The following is a 26,249-nucleotide window of genomic DNA, read 5'->3' on the forward strand; positions in this document are numbered from 1 at the left end:
ATATAATCGAAAATAAAGTAGGCCTACTGTTTTTGCCATATTTTACAAAAAATACAAGTATTCATCATATGTGGAAAGTATTGCTCCACTTTATTCTACATGAAAACAAGTCCTTGGTATTTCCAGAATAAACTCCATTTCCCAAGAGCCTCAGCTCTAAGTGCGTAGATCGGCGCATGCGCAGACGTTTTGAGCGCTCAGTGAAAGCTGGCTAATTTGCTAGGCTCAGTTTGTTCACCTGGGCTGTTTGGATCGTGAAGGCAGTGTGTAGTTTGTTTCTTCGTATCTAATCGAGCGAACGGCATTATTATGAGCAAATCTAGTTTTCAATCGTTTGGCGGCGGAAGTACAGATGGTCCCGATAAGGTTGACATGTCTTTAGGTAATGCCACAGATAAAACTAGCCTAGCGTGTTTAGCATTTTGATATTTTACATTTTATTTATCACAGCTTGATTCGGCGTTAACATAGCGATAACGTTACACCTTTGTCAATATTTTATTGAATCATAACCACGTTTTGAGTGATAGCTTGACTGCGATTAGCTACATTTCCTGAGTATAGTTTAACCAGAATGCTAATTAGCTGCTAGTGTTTTTTCAATACATATTCAATGAATGTTTTATTGAATTCATCTTCTTGTATCATAATTGTGTGGGTTTTTTTATATGTGCTGCTTACTGTTATTTTTAGTGTTAAATTGAACAACCCAACACTTTGCATGATGTGACTTATATAGTTTGCTTTGCTCAGATTTATTGCTTCTTATTCCACAGATGATATTATCAGGCTGAATAAGAAGCAGAAACAAATCCAGTCCCAGAAGGCAAAGCACAGACTCCCTGTGAAAGGCCGCTTCACCCAGGGGAAGAAAACCGTGTCAAGACCCGGAGTGCCATCTAAAAGAGGTCAGAATGTGACACTGTATTTTATTGCTTTATCACAGTCTAATTTTATGGAAGCTTATTTCCGGCATGTAATAAAAAAAATCTTGCAATTGCAAGAAAAGAAGTCAGAATTGTGATATAAAAAGTACAACTACCTTTTTGTTTAAAACATTTCTGTTGAAACAAGATTCCTTAATATCAGTTCTGCCAAATCTGATTGAGCATTTGCAACTTTTGTTTTGGCCAGTTGTTGGAGGTGTGGCGAACAAACGTTTTGGTCAAAACCGCAAGCTTCCGCCCGCGGTGGCCAGGCGTCGTGGGCAGGGGGTCATCACTGGTTTAGCAGCGAGAAAAAATGCTGCTCTTTTTAAAGGGATCAGTCCGCTCAACCGACCTGCCCAGAACAGACCAGCTCAGAACCGGCCCATGCCGAACCGGCCCATGCCCAACCATGCAGCTTTTAACCAGGTGTGGAAACTGATCTTGCACTGGAGGGTGATAATGGGAATTAGTTTGGAGATGGTCACACTTTGGGCTTAGAAGGTGTTTTTGTTTTCCCTTGTCTCAGAGGTCTCAGCCATTTGTCCAGCGGCGTGACACCCAGCGGCGACAGATGCCGTTTCAGAGGAGACCAAACAGACAGATGGACTCCCAGAAGCCTCAGGGCCCAGTTCCTCACAGACCTTTTCAGCTTCGCAGAAAATGGTGAGTTTTTTTTTTTCTTCTTTTTTTTTTTCTTTTTTTCTTTTTTTTTTCTGAGAGAAAATCTGTGGAAGCTGTGTGGTTGCTATGTGCAGTGCTTATGAAAGCAGACGTGAAAACATGGTGCATAAGAAGCCACAACTCCATGTGAAAAGGCACATCTTGAATTTACCATAAATATGTAGCTCATAAACGGCTTGGGGTTTTTTCTTTTCTTTTTTTCTCCTCAAAATTAACAATTTAAATAATGAGTCAATACATCATCAATCCTTCTTCCAAAACGTGATTTTTGTTTTACCCTGATTCACTATGGTAAGCCTATTATATGTGTTTATATATTAGCCCCTTTTCGTGGGAAATTGTGTACATTCGTCATTCGCCTGTTCGTGTCTCGTCATATCTGTAAATAGAGAAACGTTTCTCCGGCTACTTTGACGTGTGTTGGTGTAGAAGTGTCATAGGTTAGTTGTCACAACGAGTGAGAAAGATAGACATGGAGCAGCTAAATCTCCAACTTCTGGGAATCACCCGTTTTAAACAAACGCCGAACAGAGAGAGTCTGCTTGCACAAAGAGAACGCGACAGAGCTCGTAATAAAACAAGAATCAACATCGGCTTGGCTTTTTGAGGGTGGCGAGAACTGAGGGATTTGAAATGTTGTGAAAGAGACGCGGAGATGCAGTTTTTATTACTCAACAGATAAATTGCCATTATTGTAGCTCTCTAACAGAGTTCATTGTAAAGCATCATTTATTCTGAAGGGTCATATTCCAGAGCCGAAGCACAACCAAAATAATGTTCTTCTGTTTTTAACCATTAGAGGGCCAAAAGTCACATAGTGGTCCTTTTAAATTATAGCTTCTGAAACATGCATGAAATAAAAAATAAAATGGGTGAAATGTCAATGTTAGATTTGTAATTCATTGAAACTAAGAATTTCAAGTGAACAAAATCCACAATGCTTGCATGATGTGATGTTATTCTTATTGATTACCATGCTTTACTTAGAAAAAAAGTAAGTAAAGGTGGGACTTAATATCATAGGAAATTGTGACATTGTGGGAAGGGTTGAATAATGATGTCATTCCTTCATTCATGGTCTTTTCTTTTTTTCTCCAAGTTGCCTCAGTGATGTGTAAATGTTTGTCTTCTGTTGATCATCTGCTCTCTACAGGAATGCTCCATCTGCCCAGCAAACACAGAGAGAAGCACGACAGGCCACCTTCCTCTTCAGAAGAGGACTTAAAGTAAGAAGCAAATTATCTTCCGGCTCAGATCTCTCAGAAGCTGTTAACTTGATCATTTGTTGTCACTAGTGCATGCATGGAAAAATTCCTTCTGGCAAAAAGCTGAATAAATGGTTTCTGATCATGTGACCTCTTCAAATTTTAAAGAGCCTTTTGTTTCACTTAAATGTGTAACATATGTTAAGCCTGTATGCAAACCGTTTAAGGACAAGTACTCAATAACGGTTGCTATGTTTATGCATTTATACATGTGTGTTCACAAAATGATGTGTAGCTTTGAACTCATTTTCTTTGCACCTGTCAGCTTAAGTGTATCTGTAACACATTGGCTCTTGGGACTGCCGGGTCACACTCACATCTCACTGTAACATGTTTAAATTAGAAACTGGTCCTTAGAGTTTGTGTATTAATTGAATAACAATTTAATGAGTATTTAATGAATCACACATGCACATTAAACTCACAGGCTATCATTTCAAATCAGTCTGACAAATCCTTCACTGAATAAACTCTCTGTATCAAAGTCTCATTGAATTGTTAGTTCAGAGTTGTAAGTTGTTGTTTTTTAGTGACATTACTGATTCGATGTTCATAAAGAAATGTAGGTAAAATACTCATTTTAATTCTGAATTAAAACTCAAGATGGGATTGTACTGGTTTGACTCCCTCTTTCATACAATTTTACCTTTTTTTTTTTTTTAATAGGTTCATGCACAAGTTCAGAAGACACAATCTGCTCCACCCACACAGAGAACTCGCTCGTGAGTAAACACCATTCTTCAAGTTTGATTTTTTTTATTTTTTTTCTACGCAATCACTTTTCAGTGATATTGCTGCTTAATTATATTTTATAAATATTGCTGCAGTTGTTACACTATTATTTTATTGGGTCCAATTATCATGTTAGAATGATTTCTGAAGGATCAAGTGACACTGAAGACTTGAGTAATGATGCTGAAAATTCAGCTTTGCAATCACAGGAATAAATTACACTTTGAATGGAAAATGGTTATTTAGAATTGCAATAATATTTAACAATATTAGTTTTTTTTCTGTGTTTTTACTGATCAAATAAATGCAGCTGAGCAAAAGTTACTTCTTTCAAAAGTCCCTTACTGATTTCTGCCCACCTTTTCCACCAGGTGGCGCACTCCTACAAACAACAGTGGCATCCTCACAGTGTCAATAGAAAACCCCACAGCTAGAACACAGCCTGAGTATGATTACATTTTATTACACTCGGATGCAGAATTTCATAACGCATACACCATTTGTCATTCAGATATTTTGATGTGTTTTTGTTTTTGAAATGATACTCCTTAAAGGGTTAGTTCACCCAAAAATGAAAATTCTGTCAGTAATTACTCACCCTCATGTTGTTCCAACCCTGTAAGACTTTCGTTCTTCTTCAGAACACAAATTAAGATATTTTTGATTAAATCTGACAGCTGGATCACTCCTCCATAGGCTTCTAAGGCACTATAACTTGCTGGCCCAGAAAATGTATTAAGGAGATCGTTAATGTAGTCCAAGTGACTACAGTGGCTCAATCTTAAGTTTATAAAGCGACCAGAATACTTTTTGTGCGCAAAAAACAACCAAAATAACGACTTATTCAACCATCTCTTAGTGAGCCTACATTCTGACGTACAACCCAGAAGCGTTACACTACGTGAACTCACTCAGGCCCACACAGAAGAAAATGTATAGTTGAATAAAGTCGTTGTTTTTTGCGCACAAAAAGTGTTCTCGTCACTCAATAAACTTAAGGTTGAGCCACTTTAGTCACTTGGACTATTTTAACAATGTCTTTACTAACTTTTCTGGGCTCTCAGATTTCATCAAAAATATCTTAATTTGTGTTCTGAAGAAGAACGAAGGCCTTACGGGGTTGGAACGACATGAGGGTGAGTAATTACTGACAGAATTTTCATTTTTGGGTGAACTAACCCTTGAAGATGTTCAGCTGTCTATTTTCTTTAACAAGCCCCACATATTTCAAAACCACATCCATTAGTTTTGTCTTGTCATTTTAGTTTGACCGGTTTAACTTTTGAGGCTCTTTTTGGCATGTTGTGAATGCTTTGAAGAGTTTTGAAGCGCATAACTAATGATGTTCGTTCTTTCCCCCCCGTTGCAGACCTGCTCAGTCCTGGTCGCTGCACCCCGTGACTTCAACAAGCTCGTCACCTCCACCTAAAGAAGAGCCGGAGAGGAAACCTCCCAAAGGTGTCGCCCTGCAGTTTGATATCAACAGTGTTGGAAAGCAGGTGGGACAAATCACAATTATATTTATTGTCGAGCCACTGAAACACTAAACTAATATAAGATAACCCTGTTGTAATGCCTATTTTTGCATAGTTCAGTCAGTAAATTTTCACTTAATTGTTTACTGAAACCAAAATGATTACCTCACTTGATTGCGTTCCCAAACAACAGGAATCTGAGCACAAGATAACATGACCGTTTATTGCGTTTCGTCTGCATGCTTTGAGACGTCATTCATGATGTTTGGACTGCGTCCAAAATCGCAGTCACTTGAATAGGTACGTACTTTGAACAAGTAATTACTTCACAGCCGCAAAAAAAGTACGTTCTATATGTGCATGTGTGTAGTATGAATGTAATCCGGACATACTTCATTCGCCATGTTGTCATTATCATGTGACCTACCCGTGTCAGTTACATCACTTCACTGTGATTCACAAATCCTCTCCCGTGGCCTCATGGGATAGTAAAGTGTCCATCATATGCCATAGCTGCCAACTTTTGAGTTTTGCTTGGAGTGAGATTTATGGGGGTGGGGGGCAAAAATGATTGCATCACAACAAGTGTATTGTGATTGTCAAAACATTTTAGTAACTAAACTGAAATTTTATTAGGTTTAGTGACATGTTACAATGTTTATATGGCACAATTTCTGGTAAGCTACGCTTTTTTATTATTTCAATTCAATTCAATTATTGTGATTTGATTTAATATTGACTCATTTGGATAAATATTAGGTAGGCTACACAAGATAGGCGTTATTTTTTCTCAAGAAAAAAACAACTCACCTAATGCTGTAAACATACAGAGATATATAATGCGTTTTTTTATTATAATAACAACTTTATTTAATGATACAAGTAAAAATATAATAAATATGCTATATAGTACACATATTTAGCAAAATACTCTCTATAGCTCTTTTTTTCTAGCCAACTAACCTGCTATAATAGCCTATATATTATGGTCATCAAATGGCTTTCCTGAGGTAAATGTTATGTGACATAATTGTTCTCCAGCTGTTTTATTGACCCATTTGTTTGATTGATTGGTCGATATTATGTATGAGGAATATACATTTCGGTAAGTTGCACTGTATCTTTCAACATTGTTCATTCGGGTTTAATTTACTAGCTAGAGATGATCGGTTCACGTGCCGTTAGGGATCTGTCACGTCACATTTACGCCAAGCGCCAAAACGGTATTTATTGTTTGAATTTCGTAATAAAAGTGACAGAATCTGAGAGCTGAGAGCTTTTTTTTATATATATTATGTAACCTGCTCTGTCTAGTCTGTCGGTCTCCGTGTCCTCTTTGCTTCGATTTTTCTGTGCGCGAGAAAATGGATGTGTGGCGTGTGAAAAGTGTCAATTGCATGTGTCTCACGGTGAATGCGTGAGAGTTGGCAGCCCTGTATGCACACTTCAGAATCTCACCGGGAGTAGTAGATCATCCGGATACTTGTCTACTTTTTAATGAGTACTGTGAATTCGGACGTACTGCTTTTGTCACACACTGTTTTTCGCCTACTAAATAGAAGGAAAGGATGCGATTTTGGATGCAGCCATATTAGCTTCCCCGATTGCAGGGGAAGCCATTTCTATTACAGATATTTTGCACCAACTTCCCTGAAAATCACAATTTTGTTCTCTTGAACACACGGGATGAAAACAATGCTTTATTTGCAAGTGTTTTATGCTATATTCCAGTTCCAGTTATCCATAACTTTGGTTGGAAACAGCTAAAGTCTAATTTGTCAGTTTTTTTTTTATCTCTATGGTTTTGTTGATCTAATCCACAAAACGGATCTGAATTATTCATTGATGAATAAGACTGATCCAGTTCACTAGTTCAAATCATTTATATCCACTTAAGAAATCTGCTTATAACCTGAATTATTCCACTAAATCCTGAGCTGTAATCTGTGTTTTGCTTTCCTATTAGGAGAAAAAGCAGTCTGTTCCCAAACAGCTCCTGGAAACGCATTTACATCCCGTTATACCAAGATCAATTCTGGTAAACCCGATGGTCACCTTGATTGTTCTGCTTTCCTTTATCAGACCGGAATGACCCTCAACGAGCGGTTTCGCATTCTGAAGGACCAGCGTGTGGCGGCAGCGGAGCAGAGCAGCAAAGGGGGCCGATTCGTCACTGTGGCCTAGAGCTGAACTCAGAGACACTGCTCACGTGTCTCTATTCCTGATCTCACTGAACAGTCCTTCAGGACAGAACAGGCAAACAAGGACCTGAGCTGAACTAACACCGTTCATGAACTCGCATGAAATACCTCTGATGGAAGAGACTTCATCAGAAAGTGGATGCGCTGGCTTTTTTTGGGAAAGTGACTTTTTTTGTTTTTGTTTATTTTTCTAAAAAAAAATGTTCTGTCCTTACAAAGCAAGCGTAAATGTCCTTGAACTTCAGTTAAGTTGTGTCGTCTCATGAACTGCCCTTGATATTTGATGGCGTCCTGTTTTTTTTTATATAATTCTGTTGCAGTTTGAATAATTTAAACGTTTCTGGATAGACTGTTTTTCATAAAGCGGTTGTATGAAGCAGAACACATTCTTTTTGTAGAGCAAAAAAAGAGATGGTTTTAAGATGTTTTATAATATTTCAATTAAAAAACATTGTGCAACAAATGTCTCATTTTTGATCTGTTTGCAGATGATGAATATAAACACTGTTAAATGCTTTCTTTGTAAAAGCCATTTTTAAAACAAATAATATTTTTTTGTACATTATGCACTAAATTAATTTCAGCGTTTGAAACTAAGGGTACGTTTACACGATAACGATATGCTTAAAACGGAGAGAGTTTTCCACGTACAGGCAACACCATTGTCAAAACGATGCCCGTTCACACGGATCCGCGAAAATGCCTAAAAACGCTGTATTCTGCTGCCAGGACATTAGATGGCGATGAAACACTATAGACTGAACATGTAAATACGCAAATGCGTGATGTCATCTTCTTCAGAGATTCGCGTTTTTGTTGTTTACACAGAGATCGTTTTCAAAAACTTACACTTGTTACCCATTTTCAAAAGTTGTCTTTTTTTAAAAACGTTTTTAGTTGAAAGCGGTGACGTGTAAATAGCCCCTAAGGGTACGTTTACACGACAATGATATACTAAAAACGGAGAAGATTTTACTTTTTGTTTATCGTGTACAGACAACTTTATTGTCAGAGGAGCGTTGCCCAAACTGCTGTATTATTCATGCCAGGCCAGTAGTTGGCGATGTCACTTTGTAAAGAACACATTACACACCTTAGACTATTTCAAGGAGATAACAAATGTGTTGCAATGCTACTGCGCATGTCTGGTTTTCACAAATTTGTGTTTCAGTAGTTCACATGGAGATAAGGGTGTTGTTTTCAAAAACTTTGAATCCCATTTTCAAAAGTTTGCATTTTTTAGGCCCCAAAAACACAGTTGTCATGTAAATGAACGGCCAAAACGCTTTCCCTTTTTAGTTGAAACCGGTGTCGTGAAAACGGACCTTAGAATTTTAATATCGGTTCATCTTTAAGTGAGAAGTACTTTATGAAAAAAAAAAAAATACAACCACAATACAATCAACTAATGGTAGAACAGGTTAAATATTACTTGTTCTTGACTGGTTTCATGTGATTCATGGGGGGTCATATCCAGGTCCACCTCAAAATCAAAAAGTCATGAATTTTTGGGTGTGGTGGAAAATTTTCTAAATATGTAAAGAAGTTGCAGAAATTTGTATCCTGCTGTTTTATAGCGAGGCATACACAATCCATGAAGTGCAAACACATTAATCAGATGATGGCTAAAACCTTTCTTGATCTTTTTCTTTATTCAATTTACCCTTCTCAATTAATATGTGGGTCTTTTTTGAGCCTGAAATGTTATATGCTGTATACTTCAACTTCAACAAGTGGTGTGTATCAGCAACCCACACATCAAGGTAAACCCATCAGTCACTGCCTACAGTGCTGTCATGTGAGACTTAAACTGTGAAAATAATCATCATGGTTCATGAAGCATCGCAGACAATTTAACCACCTGTTTATACCAAAATATGCATCAATACAAATATTCCTAAGCACTTTTGTAATTTGAATATTGCATTTATTTAAATACATTAAAATTTGCAATGTAACAAAACTATTGGCATATGAAATTCAAACACCATTTAAATGAACAAAACATGGCTCACTTCATTTTCTGTGGCTAGTGCGTTACACACACTAGTTCATTTTTTTTCTCCTCACCATCACCTCCATATCTCCTTCCACCGCTGACACCATTCACAGACTACTTACAATATGAGTGCCCAATACAAATATGAGGTAAGAAAGTGGTTTGACATTTACAGATAACAGATCATGCAGAACATGCCTAAAAGCAACAAAAAGATTTGTTGTGAGGAACATTTAAAAAAAAAAAGAAAAAAAAAAAAAGTACATAGTGCGCATAACAAAAGAAAAAGAAAAAAATAATTACACAGCTTTGCATCTTTGGTTACAAAGAAGGTTGAACAATTTCACAGTTTTTTTCTTCTTTTAAATCCCCTTCCCAACCCCAAAAACATGAGACATCAGGGTAGCGGGCAGGAGAATATGGCAACTGATTTTTTCCAACATACTAGCAACAGAACTGAAGCATTCTTCATCAGGGTAGATCATTGAGGATTCAGTTTAGATCTTCACCTGTACAAACTTGTTACGCTCTTTTTACTCTTTATACTATACAAAATGTACATTCACGCCAGGTTCACATTCTTTATCCACAGAGAAACTTCGCTGTTAGTGTTTGAACTCTACACACTGTTTATGGTTGCATTGATGATTGATATTGTAAGACTGCTTGCTTGGATTTATGACCAATTACTGTCGGATTTATGAATCGAAAAGGTTCCTCTCGAACTTATCGGCTTCTGTGACATTGTTCCTCTCTGAAAATAGCAGCCCTATAATAAATAACAAACAGTACAATTTAACTTGACAGGTGAATCGAAATCATGTGAAGTACGGTGGCTCTGAAAATAGACTCTCGCTTCTTACAACATGAAAACTGCAATGCTAAAAAATACACCGCTTTCATGGCTGGATTCTCTTTATTAAAAAAATAACTCTCTTCACAAACTCTCCACCTCGTCCAGGGGGGAATGGGCCTTACGGGAGCCCCGATCGAGACCGTGGTCCACAGGCATGCTAGCATGTTGCGCCCGAGCAGAAAACGCCGACATCATGCGCGCTCAGCGAAGTAGTGAACGAGTGCTGTTGTAATGAAATATGCGTCACTCGCACAGGCTTCAGGCGGAGGTGACGTTGGGCTGTGGTTGTCGCGGCATGGAGTCCAGGGTCGTATTGCCGTCTAGCTGAAGGTAAGGCTGAAGTTGGGGCTGGGCTTGGGCCTGGGCCTGGGCCTGACCCGGGACGGACCCGAGCTGGGAGGGAGAGTTGGATGGGTTGGAGTTGGGCTGGACGGTGAGTTGGGAAAGTTGCTCGCTGTTGGCTAGAGATTTGAGCACAGCGTTCTCTCGCTCCAGCACAGAGTTTCTCTCAAAGAGCTCCTTTATCTGCTCCTTCAACACCTCCACCTCCTCCCGCACGGCATACATCAGATGACTTTTCACTAAATCCTAGAGCCAAACATGACATCATTTCAGCATCAGAGCCCATTCAAAAATTGACAAACTATTATTACAGCGAACCTATTATGCCCTTTTACAGTCTTGATTTTGTTTTGGGGTCTACTTGAATAGGTTAATGCTTAAACGTTAAAAAAAAAACATTTTTTTTTACATGTTTGATATTGTTGCACCTCATACAGCACCTCTCTTCCCAGTCTGTCAGTAACACTGTGTTTAGTTCTCTATGTCTCTATGAAGCCCCTCCTTCTGAAAAGCACAGTGTGCTCTGATTGGCCAGTTGGATCAGTAAGGGCTTTCGCACCGGGTAGTTCAAGGAACTTAGTTCTAGGAACTAGCCACCAGGAGGGTTCCCCGAGAGCTAATGGTTCACCTAGGAACATTTTCCTGTTGCATTCGCACCGCCAGTAGGAACTCTGAAGTGACGTAAGCCGCGCTTGTTGTTGGGACTTTTATTTTGGCGACGCTTGAGAACACCAGAGTCTGAGCACACAGTGCTCGCATTCTCCGTGTTCATTAGTTTACGAATTGTCTAACAGTCCTGTCTAATACGTTATTGGATAGAACTGTTATACATAGAAAGTAGAGAGTAAGTTATATGAAAAGTTATTAGTGTATGCAGTGTTGTTAATGTCCAGTGTTGCTAACTGAGTTGCTTTTGCTTGGTCTCCTCAAAGTTGCGTTGGATTTTCTCCTCAGCGTAAAGGTTAAAAGGCCCATCTATCACTGTTTTCCATGTTTGTAGAGTTAGTTTCTGGAGTAAATATATAGGCTATAATCTGTGTGCTTACACAGCTTTTTTTTTTAAATGGCGGGTGCTGGTGTTTCGTGTGTGTTTGGTCAATCAGCGTACACTAACGTCACGGATAGTTCCTATAGTGCTGGTTTAGACCCGACTCTGAAGTAGGAGCTAAATTAGTTCCTCCAAAAAGAGTTCCTAGAAGAAAAATCGTTCCTAGTTCCTGCGGTGAGAACACGCCAAAATCCGGGTAGTTCTGCCAATAGTTCTAGGAACTATGAAAAGGTTCCTCCGGTGTGAAAGGCCCTAGTGTTTTGTGATTGGTCAACCGTTGACCAATTGGTCGAGCAGGTTTCAGAAATGTCAGAAACCGCGAGTTTCAACACACTACTAACGCAACTCAACCAGACTTTGTCCTTTTGTTTTGCATATGTAAATGAAGGATATTGTGTGAGGCGTACTTTCCCGGAAGAAAACTCAAGAACACAATGGAGGCGTTTCAGGGAGTTCAGAAACAGTTAGTAATAGAGAGAATAACTATCTCTGGAGTGACTGTTTTGTAACTTTGCAGACCTTTTTCATTCTCAAACAGCAACATTACATGAAAACTGAAAATGTATCTTTAATCTCTTATGAAATAATATTTTTATTTATATTTTTATATATATAAATAAATGAAAAACTTACCATTGCTTGCTCTATTTTATTATCAATGGCGACCACACTTGCTCCAGAGGCACTGCAATTGGAAAAAAAGTCTTATTTAAAACATCTGCTGCATAAAAACATCATAACCATTTTGCAGACGTTTAAAGCCTGTACATTAAAGAATAACAAACTGCTCCTGTTGCTGCTTCCCTCTCCAAACATAGTGTTGCGTTTCTTCATGTTATATTGTGCCACATGCACACACACATCAATCTTCCAACAAATCGTGCTAAAATCATGAAAATCGAGCCGCTCGTGGAGCAGCCCCTCATAATGACAACTAACCACCGCAAACACCTCTAACAGTAAAGAAGAGTACAAGTGCTATGTGGGCGGCAGCCTCCATCTGATACTCAAACAGAGTTTTGTCCAAAGAGGGTGGAGTGTTAAGATAACTCAGTTAAGACACATGCACAAGAAAACAATCACGTCACTGAACACTGTACACTTTACACAATTACAGTCGATGGATGGATGGATGGATGGATGGATGGATGGATGGATGGATGGATGGATGGATGGATGGATGGATGGATGGATGGATGGATGGATGGATGGATGGATGGATGGATGGATGGATGGATGGATGGATGGATGGATGGATGGATGGATGGATGGATGGATGGATGGATGGATGGATGGATGGATGGATGGATGGATGGATGGATGGATGGATGGATGGATGGATGGATGGATGGATTTTTTTTTAACTGTCTATACATAAAAGAATCCTGAAAAGCTCAACTTTTTCAAATATGAATAATATTTGAATAAATAATATTTGAATATGAATTTGAATAATATTTGCTAATAATATGAATTGCATCTTGTGCATCACATTAGAATTACATTAGAATGATTTCAGAAGGATCATGTGACACTGAAGTCTGGAAGTAATGAAAGTAATGATGCGGAAAATTCAGTTTTACCATCACAGAAATAAATACCATTTTAAAATATATTAAAATAGAAAATAATAATAAGACTAATTTGGAACTATTGTGTCTTATTAATAACAATGTTCTATTTTCGACTGTATATTAGTTAACATTTTTTGTATACATGCTGCCGTTGTTTTTTTGAACCCATCAATCCATCCAATACACTGAAGCAGATCACATGTGTAGAAAGTCAAGACAAGCAATGATGACACTGATTCAGAGACATTCTGTACTTTTCCCTACAATTTACTTTCACAGGAAAAGCAGATTAGCATCAACCATAAAAGGTCCATTTAAGAGACACAATTTGGGAGACTAAATGGCTCTCCATGTTGTTGTAATGATAGTTTTCACAAGCACGTACACATGCATACGTAATTGTTGGAGAAATATACAATCTCAAAAGTAAAGAAAAGTTAAAAAGTGACAAAAAAATGACACGTGGTCAGTGCTGTCTTGCAGTTTCAAGTCGCACAAACATGTACAATGCATCTCATCCTCTCTAATGTCACAGAGTCAAAATATTGACCAAAGATTATTTTAAGCAGAATCTGCACTTAAAAGAAACAGTATGTTGGGGAACTTGTTCGACTGATGAATTAGATCCAGTCTTGCAACATATCCAAGACCACAGCAAAGGCTGCTGATAACCTTGAGCCAAGCAAAGGTATTTAAAGGCTCTCATAAAGCTTTTGCAGGCTTGTCCATACAAACAAAGGATCGCTTGTCTTATGCAACTACTTATTCTTGTCTTTAAAAACAAGATGTCGTGAGTTGAGAATGTAAGCTTAGTGTCGAAAAACCAGGCTGACACAAATAGCCATATTATAGGCAGGGTAGGTGATTTGTTCCAGAATTTTTTTTTGTTATGCTGCTTGAAAGTCTCTTCACATCCTGATAGCGATCACTAGGTGAAGTGGTCTAAATGTATTTATATGTATATATACGTTGACATCACGCCATCAGCGCGTTTCATGCTATGCAGAGTTAGACAGACGTCAGTCACAGAGCACCGCAACCGAAACAGCAGCCGCCTTTTACAGTTCCTCCTGATCCAAAACAACCAGCTTATGCTGCGTTCACGCCATAACTACTGTAATTTGGAAGAGATGTAAACCTGTGACGTTAAACTCGGAGCGGTTCGTGACTTGAATTTATGCGTTTCAGTGGGACAACACTATCAACGCTGAAATGAATCTGCAGCAGTCAGGTGGTACAGGTCAGCGCTCTTTAAGATGTTTATGTTCATTATTACCTTGAATATTAGTACATTTTAGTAAAAGACTACAGTAGTGATATATTTCTGTCATAATTTCTTCAAGTTAAAATTAACTTATTTTGATGGTTTTTATTTTTATTTATGAGTTTCAGTGTGTATTAGTCGATAGTTTATCACAAATGAAACTGTGAAAAGCTTGTGAAGTGACTCTCAAAGCAGCTCTTGAGATGAAGTTCATGTGTTCATGTCCTCGTATATTGAGACGGCAGACGCTGAAAACACTGAGCCTCACGTGTGTGAGTGTGTATCAGACGAAACAGTGCCGCTCATTCACACAGAGACACGCAGAAATCGCTTATCGACATGCACTGACTGCCTGTTGTTGCGTTTATTTCTGCTGAATTTCTGCTTACACCCAGCACTACGGTCAACCACGACTTATGGTAGGCCAGGTTGGGCAACCAGTCGTTGAACAACTGGCTAGTAAATTTAAGGTCTTTAGCTGTGGTGCATTTAATTGGAGATGCTCAAGTCCAGTCAACTAGATGTTCAGAAACTAACCGACTAGCCCAATTATGAACATTTTTGCTTTTGCACATTCCTAAAAACAACAAATTATACTATTGGCATAAATCCTTATCTGCAACTCAACACTGGCTTCAGCTAATTAATTGTGTTAATGGAAAGCAATGCGTTTGAAACACGATTCAGCATCCCATTTTCCCATAGGATTTTCGCCCACATTGATTAATATTGCAATTTGCATATGAGCATTATGAGGTTATGTTTGCGCTGAGCTCCACTGCAGAGAGCACCATTTAAGCCTCAAAGCCATGCCCGCCCCATGCAGCACACTTCAAACGTCATTTGCGTCACACCAGGGTCTGTCCCATTACTGTACCTATCACAGGTCATCTTTGAGTCCTTCAGCCTACTGCCAGACTGGAAAGCTTGGTAGAAAGCTGTGGAGGGATTCCTGCACTCCATCCAGCAGAAAGAGAGAAATAGAAAAAGTTACGTGAGAAATGAAAAGTTCAGGCCAAAGAGGAAATCAAAGGAGGGTTGATTTGTAGTCTGCTCAGACTGTAGTAAAAACATCCAAAAGAACAACTGAGGTTAACTGGGAAATATATCAGATGTTCACTAAATATTTGTTCACTACTGCAAATTAAGCAACATGATTGCAATGATTTTTGTGACCATTAGGTTTCATGATCATGTCATCAGATTAGTTTGAAAATCAATCCTTGTCTCGCCACTTGCAAGTACGAGAACACTAAGATAGGCGTTTTGATTGCATCTCTTATAATCAAAAGTTTGGGGTCAGAGTTCGATTTTTTTTTTTAAATTAGTCTCTTACTATGTTCTCTGATCATTTATATATTTATATATATATATAATATAACTGAATATTTTCAGCAGCATCACTCTAGTCTTCAGTGTCACATGATCCTTCAGAATTTCTAATATGATGATTTGACTAGAAATATTTCATAACACCTGTGCTGCTTAGGCTAATTTTTGTGGGAACCATGAAACTTTTTTGTGATTCTTTGATGAATAGAAAGTTTTTAAAAAACAGCATTTATCTCTCAGCATTTAAGTCTTTATAACATTATAAGTCTTCACTGTAACATAATTAGTCTTTACTGTAACATAATTAGTCTTTACTGTAACATAATTTTATGCATCCTTGCTGAATAAAAGTGCTCCAAATGTTTGAACTGTAGTGTACGTCACTAGATTTTATCTTTAGCTTTAATTATCGCACTATATAGGCTACTTTAAAAAATAATTTGCAGCAATTCTCAAAGTTCCTATTTAAAGACATTTTAGAACAAATACATAAAGATATATATGAAATCTAAATGACAATAAAAATGCAGATACAGATTTTTTATCTATATTGCCAAATAATAGGTAAACAGCATGTATTATAACTTTAAAAAATCTCAATGACACTTAAAGATACAATTATGAATCCTAAGCATCTAAATAAAGATTGGTCACTTCTTGTGATGTCTCGGTGAGGTAGGGGACCACAGACGGCAACCATTAACTCTAAAGTAAAAGGACAGAATGTTCTATATCAGGATGGGAGGGCTACAGCAGTTAGGGAGGAGGAGACCCTCCTCTCCATATAGCCCTCTATATAGGAATGGGAGGGGACAGGAGTAGATTTACCACATGTGTGAATATCTGGACTCTGAGCAAACAGCTTTTCCTAGAATCCGTGGAACACTGGCTGCTCTCCGGTGGGGGCCGAGACCCCACCACCACACTCCTCCAAAGGGCTCTTTTTCTTCTTACTATGCATGTAACCTCATGGGGACGGCAGATTATATCTGGATCCAATAAACATCAGTATCGTTGCTTAGAAAGCATTCAACTACAGCTACGTGTTGAGACAAATATGCATTTTCTGTAGATTCCAACTGTATGGTTAATGTTACACATGAGGTAATCTAAGAAACGAAAAACACACTATATACATGCATCTTGTAAGTTAGGGTAACCATAACAGTGGTTTTAAAAAAAAAAACTGGGTTTCAAGCAAATATTATAATTTCATCACTGAGGTCAGTGTAATAGTACATTTATACCTCTGAAGTGGAACAGAGAAAATGCATTTTCAATTAGAACATGTGAAATGGTTTGAAGAGGAAGATAGACAAGTTGAATCATGACACTGACAACCAAAACAAGGCATTTCAAAAGTCCATCCAATATCGATCTGCCTAAAGGGACGGTCTCACAAGACTGAGATGAGTGAGCACCCTACATAAGCAGCATATTCTGGCTTCATTAGCCGCTTTTCCACTGTCAATCCAGGGCTAACAACGTGTTGGGCGGGGCCAATAGCCTCACAAAATCAAGTTGCGTTCCACTGTCGGGCCAGTAGCCCCGCAGCGCAACCCTCAGACCCACCCTTCACACCTCCATAGATAGCTCGATTATGGCACGAAAAAAAAAAAAAAAAAAAAATCACGATTATTTAACAAGACTATTGGTGGGTGATGTGATCAATGTCTTTAAATTTTGTAATTTTAAATGTCAGTGAAATTTCACAATTATCGATACTTCAGCAAAAACCAATACTAGGTTAATGTAAGTAAAAAGTCCTCAAAACAGTTACAGAAGACAAGTAAACAGTCAGCAATACAATAAGAACAGATTACAATAATTACAAACAAAACAAAAATACAAATGAAATGAACAGTGCTTTAGGTTTTTCAGGAAGATGTACTAACAGTGGTATTCAGATAAGTAATAGCCTACAACAGAAATTGAATATAGTAATCAAATGTAAAATAACACTGCTGCATGTTACATATACACGAATCCTTATTAAAACTACAAAAGTTAACATTCAAGAGCAGTGAGTGATTTTATCTGTGTCTTTTGTTGTTTGATTAACAATAGTGACTGCAGCAGATTTATTAGGCTGCTGTCACTTTAAGAGCTGCACGAATCTAGGCTACACAGTTGCACACAGTAAACGACAACGTGACCACACCTTTAGTCTGCCTGGGCCGTTGTTTCACAGTCAAAAAATTAATTGAGTGGACGGAACAAGAAGAAGAAGAAACGGAGATCACTGGAGGAGCGGACTGAAAGATACTCATCTGGAACTAGAATTCAATTACTAAACTTCTATACTTTAAACCCCCGATGAAAAAGAATGAAATACACAAGGGTGTTGTGCACACACAATCTCTCTTCTCTTTGTCTGCTAAACATTAATAAACTAATAAAGAAAAAAACAGTACTTGTATCGAATTTGCATCAGTATCGGCAGATACTCAAGGTTGCCGTATCGGTATACTTGAAAAAAGGTATTGATATCGATCCATTCTTACAAAAAGTATTTATGACGTATTCAAAATTTGAGTGTGCTGTGTATTTTTTATGCTTAGAGTTTTGTGATGTTAGCTTGGCGAACTTTTGCTCAGTTAGTGCACTTAATATAAGTAGTGCTATTTGTATGATACATGGGGCTGCTGCATACCCAGTGTGCCAAATCAGTCACTTATAAGTGTGACATATTTTGCATGCTTAAAGATTTAGTGCGACTGCCGCTCGCACAACATGAAAGCAGCAGCTTTTATTCTCAAGACAAAACGGAGATCGGAGCTCTACATGAGCAAAGGCCTACAGAAGTTCCCCCACAGGAAGTACATGAAGAGCGTGTTCTGAAGACTGAAGACAGATTGTGAACTGCTTTACAGTCAGCTGTGTTACCTGGGATGGAGGTGTTGAGAGTTTTAAAAGAAAGAGGAAGGGATGCTTGCCAAATACAAAGACGCTTTAAGATTAGAGATTGAGAGAATGGCAAGATTGTGTGAAAGGTACATTCTGACCTGCGCTGGTGTTGAAAGATTGAAACACAGTTGCACAAATAAATCACTGTATGACACATGACAAATGATCTGTACTTACTTATGACTAGTAAAGTAGGTCAAACAATTGTTTTGATCAACAAACAATACTAACGGAGCCCTGAAAGCTGAAGGTAATGCCAACTAAAGGCCGGCTTTAACTTTTTAATGCTAGTCTTCATGTTCAATTGGTCTGCCTTACATAACTGGTTATTTGCCAGGGATGTTATATGCCAGCGCTCATCATCATATCTCAAAAAGGCGGCAAAAGCAGAAGAGGTTCCACATTCTCACCAGCAGATGGGGCAAAATCTGATCTCTTGTTGCACAATGAGCTAATTCATGGAAAACACTTTCAGATGTTAGATTTATAATCCCAAGACTTAGAATGTCAAAACAACATCACATTTGGGACAAAATAATAACCAACTGTTACTTTGGTCTATGTTGTGAATGATCATGTGACACAATCAGTGTATTGTTAGTTGAAACTGATTGGGTGGATTTCACAACACACGTCCATGTCATATTTCACTCCAAAAAAAAAAAAGAAAAGAAAAAAAGTTATATTTTGCTTAAGGAAAATAAAAATGAAAACCTCTATTAAAGCAATGAGAATTGGTGCAAGACATGTTTAACTGTCATGTCATGTCAGGTTCTAAAAAAAATAATTGTGCAAAGTTTAGAGTAGTTTAAAATAAGTCTCTTTTGCTCACCAAGGTTACATTTATCAGTTCAAAAATACAGTAAAAACAATTTTACAATTTAAAAAATGTTTTCTTTTTTTAATGCATTTTGAAACATTATTTATTCCTGTGATTTTCAGCATCATTACTCCAGTCTTCAGTGTCACATTATCCCTCTAATCGTTCTAATATGCTGATTTGATTACTAGAAATGCTTATTATCAAGGTTGCACTGCTTAATATTTTTGTGAAAATGTAAAATTTTTTCAGAATTCTTTGATGAATAGAATTTAAAAGAACAGCATTTATTTACAATATTTTGTAACATTCTAAATGTCTTCACTGCCACTTTTGAGCAACTTAATGTATCCTTGCTGAATAAAAGTAATAATTTCTTTCCAAAAAAAAAAAAAAAAACATATCGACCCCAAACTTTTACTAATTTCTTAAATTTTATTTTTGATTGTAAGATATTGACTGATGTTTAACAAAATTTCTATACATTATTTAAATTAGGGATGCACCAATATGAAAATTTTGGCCGATACCGATAACTCTGTATTTGAAAGCCGATAACCGATATATTGGTCGATACATTTTTTTTTTTTGTTATAATTTTTGAGAGCCTGATAAAAAATTTTAAAAAAAGTCTCACCATTAAAATCCATGACCCAAGCACACAATTTTATGTAGCCTATATGACAGGCTTATGTTGCACTAACCACATTTTCCTTTTTGAAGTGATTTCAATCATATTTCAAGCAATTCAAAAACGTCATAGCGAACCGTGCACACCTGAAGTGTCTCAGCTGAAGGAAATAATTTATTATTTATCGGCCCGATAACATTAAAAATGAACATATATTGGCCGATACCGATATGGTGGCCGATATATTGTGCATCCCTCCCTAATTTAAATCTATAATCAATCTCCAAAAAATTACAAAAACCTAGGCCTAACCTGTGAAGGTGTGAGCTGAGCCAACCAAACCATATTTACAAAGTATAAATCTAACTGCATTAGGCAACTAAAGGAAAACAATAACAGCATCTGCTAGGTGAACGATTTTTAAATACTTTCATGGAGTTTGTTCCCTCAAATATGCAAATATACATGCATGGCATCCACAAAATATTTCAGTAACTCCTGAACAGGAATGCTGTCTTGTGGAAATCACTCGACATGTTATCTGAACAACTGCCTGTCAGATGACCCTTGTGCCCCTATACATTCAGTAAATAATGTGAAAACCATGTCTTTAGAGTCATAAATGAGGAGTGATGGCTGTCTCTGTCTTTCAAAAGAGCAATAAAGAACAGTTTTTAACCATGTAGTAGAGCAACCTTATCTCTGCAAGTAAAACATAGGGGGAGGTCTACTGTTCGCTACGTGATAGGCCTTCGCTATCACAGACCCCCCCTTTGCATATCAGCTACAAAAGGTGTCACCATTTAGTGACAAGCGTCTTTACCCCGCCGGGCTGGGCGAGTGACAGGCACGTAGGAGGCATCAAGCCCTTGAGTTTAAAGGCCACTGCCTGCTCACACTATACTTTGACTAGTACATAAGCTGAAGCCACAGAGTCTTCTAATGCACTTGACAGTTCACCATTTCCTCTCGTGTATGCCAACAAGTTGATATATTGTGTACAAGTTGCAAGGCTGGAACTGAAAGTCGAGCATCTAAGAGGAAGCCAAGCAGCGACACTTCTCAACTGAAACTGTGTCACCAGATATGCACAGTCCCCTTTTTCAATTGAGAAAGCACTGCCATTTCTGGCATTCTTGTGACATCCGGAAGCAAACAAGAAACATTTTTGTTTGCATGCTTGTTTGAGTTCTGTCATACTTGTCATGCTTGTAAACATATCTTTTCTAAATATCAGTAAACGTACAAGCTCACTGTACATTCAAAACAACATCAACCCATGTCTTACATATACACTACTGTTTGGGGGTCAGTACTTTTTTTTTTTCTTTTTTTTTAAAGAAATTTATACTTTTATTCAACAAGGACACATTAAATTGATCAAAAGTAACAGGTAAAATATTCACAATGTTTCAAATAAATTCTGATCTTTTGAACTTCCTCTTCATCAAAGAATCCTGGAAATTAAGCAGCACAACTGTGTTCAACATTGATAAGAAGATATGTTTCTTGAGCAGCAAATCATATCAGAACGATTTCTGGAGGATCATGTGACACTTCAGACTGGAGTAATGATGATGAAAATCCAGCTTTGATCACAGGAAAATACATTTTAAAATATATTCAAATAAAGAGTTATTTTAAATTGTAATATTTCACAACATTACTGTTTTTCTGTATTTTTGATCAAGTAAATGCAGCCTTAAAACCATAATAGTCTTTTTTCAAAAACATTTGAAAAAACATTACTGACCCCAAACATAGTGTATATTAAACTAAATCGACTTCATTACCAACAAATAAAAAAAGAAAAAGAAAAATTAATCAAAATGTTAAATCAACGATTGTGTCCATTGTAAACTACCTGATAAAAAGCATCACAACACATCCTACCGATCAAGTGAATGGTGAAACATTAACGAAATTTTTAAATGGATGCGTCAAGCAGCCGACAAGTGTCCAGCACACAAACTCCTTTAAAAGTTTCTGAATAGCAGGATGTTCCTCATGAAGATGTGATTTCACTAAATAATCCCATTATTTGAATGACTTTTGCTGTTATTCGAAAATGAGAAAAGCTGTAATAATAAAAACGTGGGTGTGTCCAAACGTTTGACTGGCAGTGGAATAGCAAGAGATGGAATAGCAACCCTAATGAGAACAACCACACATCTATCACATGTCACTGCATTCCTCACAACACAACCATTTGCACATTAACGCTAAGCACACTGCATGGAAATTTACCAGGATGAAATGACTAAAGCCTGTTCTCATTGCTTGATTTAAAATCTATGCTACATTTCTTTTCTTCTATCAAACATTTGTTGACACCATTCCCATAACAGGGATAGCTCAACCAAAAATTAAAATTCTGTCATCATTTACTCACCCTCAAGTTGTTCCAAACCTGTATGAGTTTCTTTCTTCTGCTGAACACAAAAGAAGATATTTTGAAGAATGTTGGTAACCAAACAGCTGATGAACCCCATTGACTTTCATTGTATGGGAAAAAAATACTATGGAAGTCAATGGGGTCCATCAACTGTTTGGTTACAACACGGACATTCTTCAAAATATCTTCTTTTGTGTTCAACAGAAAACAAAATTCAAACAGGTTTGGAACAACTTCAGGCCAGGGTGAGTAAATGATGGGTGAACTATCCCTTTATCATCAAACAATCCTTGAAATATTACCTGAGCCTGTGTATGCAATAAAAAAATCAATAAAATAAAAACACTCTCTGGGAAATATAACCTAATAAAACGAAATCAAGATAAAAGGGTTCCCACACCTTTTTACCAAATTCAAAGCTGGTTTTAAGTTTTTTTTTTTATTATTATTAATTTTTATATAAAGATGGCATTCACACAGACTAATTTCTATCTCATGAATTATTGAATTCACTACATAATAATTTGAATGATTTTTCCAGGCCTGGAAATCAATTTTAAAATCCCTTGACATTTCCAGGTCTTCCATGACTGTGGGAACCCTGCATATAAAGTGAAAGTTTAGGCAGTCAAATCCCTTAAATCGCTCAGAACATGAATGGCACCTCACCTGTCCTCCTCCCCATCAATGGGAATAGATATTCCGAAAAGACTGTTGACAGACGGACTGGACAACTGCAGGCCTTCTGTGATTAAGGGCTTCATCATGTCTGTACTGTGAATCTGTGCCGATGCATCAGACATCCTCCGGCTCTCATCCGTCTGACTGAAACCCATGGCAGGAGAGCCGATGCCCACTGCCGTCCCGCTGCGAGGAACCTGGCTGTGTGCAGAGGTATTAAGGTTGGGTACTGTTGCAGACCCTGGCAGAGCAGTGAGCAAACTCGAGGCTGGCACGCCGCCTACTCCGACCGTCCCTGGTGCTGTGGGCATGTTCTGAGTGCTTTGCGGCGGCGTCGACAAGCCTGAGGCCTGGTATTGTCCGGGCACTGGTGATTGCTGAATTGATATAGGGCTGATGCTGCTCAACAGCCCAACATGCTGCACCAGGTTTGGGACCGACGACACCGGCTGGCTCCCTAAGGGAACACCTCCAGGGACTCCGGGGCTTTCTACTGTACCCAGAACCTGCATCCCTCCAGCGGATGGGGTCGGAACGGGGGACGACCCCTGACTGACGGCATGTCCGACAGAAAGGCTTGCTCCGGGGTGAGTCTGGGTGACTGTAGGCATGTTACGCTGGGTGTATTCAGGCTGACCGGCTGATATCAGAGCCGGTTGGCTTTGCAGGTGGTGTGCACTAGACTGGGGTTGATAAAGTTGAGGAGGAGGGATGCTGGGAGATTTCTGAAGGTGGGCTGCCGGGTGTCCTCCATCATGATGGAGACTGTGAGGAACAGCGACATGAGAGTTTCCCAGCACCTGCTGCTGAGAAGACGGAGGCACCGGCTTATTACTAAAGGTCTCGGGTGAACCGGAACCCGGGCCGGTGAAAGATGACCCGTCGCTACCTGCGTCAGGTGCCACCTGAGCCATTACGGAGCCGACGGTGGCCCCGAGACCACTGTCCCTATCCGCTGAGGGCTCCGTCACATTGGTGTGCCTTATACTATCCACAGTCCTGCTCATCACAGAGCCATCCAGGTCTTTCTCATAATACTCCATACAGGTCCACCGGCCCCTCCTGAAGGGCTCTCCGGTGCCATGATCAAGCTTAATGACCCTGAAGCGTGAACTGCAGCTGGTTACGGTCGTCGCGCTTGATGAATTTGAGACTTGAGACGTGCCCGCGGCTTGAGCACTAGAGGCCTGGATGCCCTGGTGACCCAGGTTGTTGCGCGGGACAAACCCACCGTTCATGGGGGCAACAGCGGGCAATTGCCCCTCTGATTCACACACATTATTCAGAGTCTCCTCCGAGGAGCTTATGTCACAGACCTCAGGCTCATAGTCAGTCCTGGACATGTCAAATATCTCGGAGGACACGTCCTCTGTCCGGGACTCATCCGGGTCGTCCAGGCTCTCGGTGTCGTCGGTCGCGCTGTTGGCCGCGACTTGAGCCTGAGTCACACTCGTGATCTGAAAGCAACTCTTCTTCTTGGCCGGCATCTTCGACATGCTGAACAGCTTTTTATGACACCGAGACCCCTTAAAGACGCTGTTGACTTCACAAAACAGCAGATTGTTGCGGCACCGGACCCGAAATTTCAGAGTTTTCCGAGATGATCGTGCGTCATCGGTCTTCCTCTTCTCTCCTGTTGCATTTTCGACGCGTGAACGGCGGACGAAAACAACCTCCACAAGCGGTGTATGAAAGAGGACGTGTTGGTTATTAACTTATCCTCATATGCTGGTGATCCAGAAGGGCGGTGTGTGTGTAAGGCCGCTGTCGTAGATTCAGCTGCGTTCACTCCCCCTGCTGCCTCTCACTTCTCTACCTACATATAAGTATCAAACACATCCTGAACGAGCGCTTTGAAACCCCGCCTCCTATGGCACTAAACTCAGCGACTAAATTCGGGCATACTAACAAAACAACTGCGAAAACGGTTAGAAAATAAAGTGTATGGCTAACTAACTGGCAGACTTCGGAAACAGAAAATCTAAAAATTTCACCTCCCGACAAGATGGCTATATAAATTCGAGATGCATGCTGGGAAACGAGCGCAACAGGCATGACGCGTAAACGGATCGTGAATACGGCTTCCTACGCTCAAACTAACGGCGCAAGTTCATTTACCCTTTCGTTCTAAATATATGCACATTAAAACGGGAAAATAACGAGGTTTGCGTCTCGTTGGGGTAACCAGTCTTTACAACAATTTTAGCATTTAAGATTACATTGAATTTTCACATCACATTCTACACAACATACAGCCTACCCAACAACAATAAGCAAGTTAAAGAAAAGGGAAAAGGGAAAAAAATGTTTTATGAAAGTCATTCTTGCCTACATAAAAGCTACTGGAAGTTTTCACTACTGTCCTGGGAAAATAATAATATTAATATGAATTATAATAATAAGATTTTCACTACATGCTGTAGGCTAAGTTAAGTTACAATGGGAGCCTGTTATGAAATAAACTATTATATTTTAAATTCATATAGGCTACTATATAAAATTACAACACATAAAACACATTTTGACATTCCAGGCATTTATGAGAAAAAATGCTGACTGTTATAGTTGATTCTTGCTTGAATTCATTGTTTTTATTGTGTTCACTTATAGCCAAAATTTTAGGGGTAAAAAATCACACACAAAAATATTCTAATTTACGAGAGAACAGTGAAACCAGTTTAAAGGCTTTAGTGCAACTTGACTGTGTGGCCACAGACTCTCAGTCGCAAAGTGATGTTCAGTTGTTCTATGAAATGCATATATTCTTCTGTATATTTATCCTGAAACTATTTCCACTCTTCCTGCTGCAGTTGTACAGTGCTGTTATCAAATTGATGAATGGGTTTTTATTACACTTATTGTGTAGAATATCAGCTATGACCAGTAGAGGGAGCAATTGCATTCTGCACACACACACACACACACACACACTTCTGATTAGCTTGAACCTTCTGGAATCCTCTATTATTGGCGGTGTTTTATCTGTCTTTTCGGTTCAAAATATATAATAATTGCGTTTTCTACATGCCAAGTGCAATATAGAAATAACACACAGTAAATTCACACGACCATTAACCTACTTTGAGGAAAAGCTTTAGTTCGGCAGTGAGGAGGAGA

The 26,249-nt window shown here is 38.7% G+C and overlaps 2 protein-coding genes across 3 annotated transcripts; one reads left to right on the forward strand and one right to left on the reverse strand.

Annotated features, from left to right (window-relative positions):
• The first annotated feature begins 166 nt into the window (after window positions 1-166).
• On the forward strand, window positions 167-7,746 carry LOC311087167 (UAP56-interacting factor-like). Its single transcript, XM_084120440.1, has 9 exons — window positions 167-382; window positions 777-908; window positions 1,135-1,355; window positions 1,456-1,592; window positions 2,764-2,836; window positions 3,542-3,597; window positions 3,979-4,053; window positions 4,977-5,106; window positions 7,165-7,746. The coding sequence occupies exons 1-9, from the start codon at window positions 310-312 to the stop codon at window positions 7,264-7,266; spliced, it is 999 nt and encodes a 332-aa protein (XP_083976566.1). The 5' UTR covers window positions 167-309; the 3' UTR covers window positions 7,267-7,746.
• A 1,764-nt stretch (window positions 7,747-9,510) lies between these two features.
• Window positions 9,511-25,158, reverse strand: LOC311087244 (TSC22 domain family protein 2-like). 2 transcript variants are annotated; one of them, XM_084120537.1, is made up of 4 exons: window positions 23,121-25,153; window positions 15,244-15,318; window positions 12,162-12,213; window positions 9,511-10,726 (listed from the first exon to the last, which is right to left on the reverse strand). In XM_084120537.1, exons 1-4 carry the CDS (start codon window positions 24,626-24,628, stop codon window positions 10,397-10,399), a joined length of 1,965 nt encoding a protein of 654 aa, XP_083976663.1. In that variant the 5' UTR covers window positions 24,629-25,153; the 3' UTR covers window positions 9,511-10,396. The 2 variants fall into 2 exon arrangements, with proteins under 2 accessions (XP_083976663.1, XP_083976664.1); XM_084120538.1 differs by lacking the exon at window positions 15,244-15,318 and having other exon boundaries at window positions 23,121-25,158.
• Between the last annotated feature and the right edge of the window lie 1,091 nt (window positions 25,159-26,249).

This window comes from Abramis brama (assembly GCF_963993115.1).
Source record: "Abramis brama genome assembly, chromosome: 7".
In the NCBI taxonomy this organism is placed as follows: Eukaryota; Metazoa; Chordata; class Actinopteri; order Cypriniformes; family Leuciscidae; genus Abramis; species Abramis brama.

What these genes read in the sequence shown, in the direction of transcription:
- LOC311087167 (XM_084120440.1), top strand. Translation starts at nt 310, where the DNA reads ATGAGCAAATCTAGTTTTCAATCGTTTGGCGGCGGAAGTACAGATGGT. An exon ending in TTTCAGCTTCGCAGAAAATG is followed by an intron (nt 1,593 to 2,763) that starts GTGAGTTTTTTT and finishes TGCTCTCTACAG; the next exon opens with GAATGCTCCATCTGCCCAGC. An exon ending in ACAGCTAGAACACAGCCTGA is followed by an intron (nt 4,054 to 4,976) that starts GTATGATTACAT and finishes CCCCCGTTGCAG; the next exon opens with ACCTGCTCAGTCCTGGTCGC.
- LOC311087244 (XM_084120537.1), bottom strand. Translation starts at nt 24,628, where the DNA reads ATGTCGAAGATGCCGGCCAAGAAGAAGAGTTGCTTTCAGATCACGAGT. An exon ending in TCAAAGATGACCTGTGATAG is followed by an intron (nt 12,214 to 15,243) that starts GTACAGTAATGG and finishes TTCCAATTGCAG; the next exon opens with TGCCTCTGGAGCAAGTGTGG. An exon ending in ATAAAATAGAGCAAGCAATG is followed by an intron (nt 10,727 to 12,161) that starts GTAAGTTTTTCA and finishes GTTTGGCTCTAG; the next exon opens with GATTTAGTGAAAAGTCATCT.